Source organism: Melospiza melodia, chromosome 6 (assembly GCF_035770615.1).
Source record: "Melospiza melodia melodia isolate bMelMel2 chromosome 6, bMelMel2.pri, whole genome shotgun sequence".
Classification (NCBI taxonomy): Eukaryota; Metazoa; Chordata; class Aves; order Passeriformes; family Passerellidae; genus Melospiza; species Melospiza melodia.
The window spans coordinates 49,659,128-49,663,514 of NC_086199.1; the positions used below are offsets into that span (position 1 = coordinate 49,659,128).

General features: G+C 48.3%; 1 protein-coding gene across 1 annotated transcript; it reads right to left on the reverse strand.

The window, feature by feature from the left end:
- Positions 1-241: 241 nt before the first annotated feature.
- On the reverse strand, positions 242-2,858 carry C6H11orf91 (chromosome 6 C11orf91 homolog). The gene is made up of 2 exons (XM_063159398.1): positions 2,504-2,858; positions 242-372 (listed from the first exon to the last, which is right to left on the reverse strand). The coding sequence occupies exons 1-2, from the start codon at positions 2,856-2,858 to the stop codon at positions 305-307; spliced, it is 423 nt and encodes a 140-aa protein (XP_063015468.1). The 3' UTR covers positions 242-304.
- Between the last annotated feature and the right edge of the window lie 1,529 nt (positions 2,859-4,387).

Consider the following 4,387-nt stretch of genomic DNA (forward strand, 5'->3'; position numbering starts at 1 on the left):
GATATGGACTGCTGAGAATCCTGACAAAAACAGTGTTAATTTCTCAGTGTTTTGAAGAAAATATTATATGCTTCCTGCATAAAGTAATTGGATAAAAAGAAAAAGGTTTAAATACACAGTAGTGTTATCAGTAACTAGTACCAGACAAATAATACACAAAAGAAGTCAACAATATGCTATACTTTTAAGAGGAGGAGAACAACATATAGTGAGTAGAAACCCAATATTAAAGACCCATTAAAACAATCCACAGTCATAGTGGCAAAATATCCAGCTGAAATAATCCACAGTGTGTTGGTGGACATTACTTCATGTTCTGCATTGCTTTCATGCTTTGTATCTTCTTTTCTTCCAGTGCCTTCAGGATTTTATCTAAACAGGAATGAAACACGAATTGTCATTAATGATGTCATTAACAATTTACAGTACTTTTAAGTAAATCCAATAATGTATTAAGCAAACTAATAATCCTTACAATGCCTTGGCTAGCAAATACCTGAAAATTAGAGTTTCTCAAAATACTAGGTATTGAAAATGGAAAGTGGTGTGTACTGCTATAATGAAGGGGGAAATACATGCAAACTACCAAGTGGAATTTCTTTTGAGATCTTGCTTTGAATGCATGTATCTGATGGGCATTTCCCCTGTGTTCCTGTAACTCTTGCACTCCTGAAAGTTTCCTGTGACCTTGGAGGAAAAAATAAGCATGAAATCCTTACAGTGGTTGGCCTCCCTACCTGAAGTCTCAGTACCACCATCATCTGCTGAACTATTTTATTCCTTGCATTTTCTTCGTGGCCAGCAGGTTGCAAAATTAAAATGCCAAGCTCACTTATAATTTAATGGGAGGGTTTCTGTTTGGTTGGTGGTTTCTTTTGGTGTGGGTTGTTTTGACGTTTTTTGGGGGAGCCGGGTTTTGGTTTGGGGATTTTTTTATGCCTCCAATTATCCCTGGCCTGTATTTTACATCAAATCCTCAAAAAGTTAAAAACTTTTAAGACAGTGCCTTCCTCACTTCCTTTAACCAATGCCATTTCCAGAGTTTACTGCACCCTTTCAAACACCCATTCCTGACCCAGAAATAAAACCAAGGGGTTGAAGTTTTTTGGAGGGCAGGTGTGTTTTGGTTTGGAGACTTTTTTATGCCTCCAGCTATCCCTGGCCTTTATTTGACATCAAAGCTGATGCACAACTGCAGGGTCTCATTGCTACTCTATACATTCTGCATGTACCCACTCCCTCTCGCTTGACCGATGTCTGCATTGGTTTGTTTGACCTTGGAGGAAAAAACGAGCATGAAATCCTTACAGTTGTTGGCCTCCCCACCTGAACTCTCAGTACCACCATCATCTGCTGAACTATTTTATTCCTTGCATTTTCTTCATGGCCAGCAGGTTACAAAATTAAAATGCCAAGTTCACAGGAGGGTTTCTGTTTGGTTGGTGGTTTCTTTTGGTGTGGGTTGTTTTGAGGTTTTTGGGGGAGCCAGTTGTGTTTTGGTTCGGGGATTTTTTTATGCCTCCAACTATCCCTGGCCTTTATTTGACATCAAAGCTGATGCACAACTGCAGAGTCTCATTGCTACTCGATACATTTTGCATGTACCAACTCCCTCTCCTCTCGCTTGAGTGATGCCTGCACTGGTTTGTTTGTTGTAGTTTAACAACTTTGGGGGATTTGTGACTATGACAGTGACTACACCTGTACTTCGTGTGACTCCTTAGGTAATCCTAAATTTCTCAGACGATGGTAAGGATGATAGGGGATATAGGAAGGAGGATGACGGACATGGTGGTTAAGATGGCAATTACAATGCTGGTTGTCTGGTTAATGCGTCGTTGTTTTATGTGGTTTGTGGTGTGCGGGTGGAGTGCCCTCAGCCGGGTGCCCTGAGCGGTGACCGGGCTGACCCGGGACAATCAATGCCATTTGTCCCCGCAGTGCCGCCTCGCAGTGTCCCCGGGGTGGCTCTAGGGCGCTGCAGAGCAGAGATACCCCAAACTTGCCCCACGCTCTCATCCTGCTTTAGGGCTCCCTGCCAGGGGGACCCGCGGCCGGACTGCGGGGCCGGTGCACAACCGCAGGGTCTCGCTGCTACTCCATACATTTTGCACGTACCAACTCCCTCTCGCTTGAGTGATGCCTGCGTTGGTTTGTTTGCTGTCATTTAACGACTTTGGGGGTTTTGTGACTACGGGAGTGACTACTACACCTGTAGTTCGCGTGACTCCTCTAACCGTGCCCTCAGCCGGCTCCCCTGAGCGGTGACCGGGCTGACCCGGGACAATCAATGCCTTTTGTCCCCGCACGCACCTGCGCTGCCCCGGGCTGGCGCTGGGGCGCTGCGGGGCGGAGATACCCCAAACCCGCCCCACATCCATCCTGCCCTATTCCGGACTCCCTGCCGGGGTACCCGGGCTGTGCGGGGCGGTGCCGGTGCCGATGCCCGCAGCTCCTCCCGCACCGCTCCGCGCAGCCCGGGCGCGGCGGGCGGCGCACGCACACTGCCTGGCATCGAAGCCGTCGCCGATGAGCGCCGCCAGCTCCAGCTCCTTGAGGCGGATGCCCAGCTCGCACATCTCCTCCTGCAGCTGCAGCTGCGCCAGCTCCGGGGGCCGCCGCGCCGCCTCCCCGGCCCGCGGCGCTGCGGGCGGGCAGCAGAGGCGCGGCGGCTCCGGCACCACGGGCGCGGGCAGCGCGGCGTAGCGGGGCGGCCCGGCCGCGGCCGGCAGCGGCTGCCACGGCCAGCACAGGGCGGCCAGCGGGGCCCAGGCGCCGCCCGCCGGCCGCGGCACCGGCTCGGTGCCGTGGAAGTGCGGGAAGTACAGCGGCGGCCACGACGGGCGCTGCACGGTCATGGCACAGCCGAGGCACTGCCGCTGCAGCCGGCCGTTGTCCCCGCGGCGCCCGGCACCGCCCGGCGAGACCGGCGGTTGTCCCCGAGGCTCCCCGGCACAGCCCCGCCGTTATCCCCGGGACAGCCCCGTGGGTATCCCCGAGCCTCCCCGGGACAGCCCCGCCGTTATCCCCGGGACAGTCCCCGCCGTTATCCCCGTGTGAAAAACGCCAATCACTCGCTTTTAAAATTTTAAAAGTGTAATAGTAATAAAATGGTTGTAAAAATAGTAACACAATTAGAGTAATAACAATTTGGACAAACTGAATTAGGACAATATGAGAGAATAAATACAAAGAGTTATGGACGTCCGGGTACCTTTTTCTGGGCAGCACAAGCCCGAAAAAGGACACCCGTTAACAAAGGATTAACCCTTAAAACCAATAACCTGTTGCATATTCATACATCCCATCCATGATGCATAAATTCCATTCAAACGCAGGATTCTGTCTGGTCAGCGTCAGCTTCTTCCTTCTAATTCTAACAGCGCCTCTAAGGCGGGAAGAAGTTAGTTTCTTCTGATAAGAATGCAATAAATTCCCTTTCTCTGAAAGATTCAGGTGTCCTGTGGCTGCCATCTCGCTGCAAGCCCTTTCTGTTAAACAAAGCATCCTACATAGCATCGTTTCTATTTTAAACAATTTTTATAGTCTAAAACTATATTTAACACAGTACTTAAGAGAATGAATACAGAATTGCTTTCTAACACAACACATATAATTTTAATATTTGCGAAAAGCCGATCCTAAAATACATGCATTTTTCACACCCGGCACAGCCCCGCGGGTGTCCCTGGGACAGTCTCCACCGTTGTCCCCGAGGCTCCCTGGTGTGAAACACAAAGCTGTGTTTCGTGTCAGGTATGTAATACATGGTAGGGATAATTCATGCTATTAATGTATGGTATAAAAGTATTGTGAAATCCAAACCATGTCTTTTGACTACCCCGGCCGGGAGCAGCCGATTGCATCTATCCAGACAGTCAGCGATGCCACCCTGATACATCTGAATACAGGGCTTGACAACAGCAACACACCTGGACGAGGCTTTTGTCCACCTCTAAAGACGGTTCTAAAGACGAATTCTAATAATGACTGAGGAAAGTAAAGCATGGAAGAAGGCCTTTGAATCTATCTTTTGTTTGCAATTAGCCTTAGTTGATTTATATGAAGAACACCAATCACTTCTTTTTAAAATTTGAAAAGTTTAGTAGTAATAAAATGGTTATAAAAAAGAGTAATAAAATAGGAGTAATAACAATTTGGACAAATTGAATTAGGACAATATGAGACAATAGAGATAAAGAGTTACGGACGTCCAGGTGCCTTTTTCTGGGCAGCATGAGCCCGAAAAAGGGCAAAAGGATCAACCCTTAAAAGCAACAGCCTGTTGCATATTCATACTGGTTGTCTTGTTACATGATGCATAAATTCCATTAAAACACAGGATTCTGTCTGGTCATCATCAACTTCTTCCTCTGAATCCTAAAAC

Bases quoted from the DNA above. Each gene is read 5' to 3' on its own strand.
- C6H11orf91 (XM_063159398.1), bottom strand. From the start codon at position 2,858: ATGACCGTGCAGCGCCCGTCGTGGCCGCCGCTGTACTTCCCGCACTTC. The intron at 373-2,503 runs GTGCGTGCGCCG...ATTCCTGTTTAG, and splicing joins CGGCTTCGATGCCAGGCAGT to ATAAAATCCTGAAGGCACTG.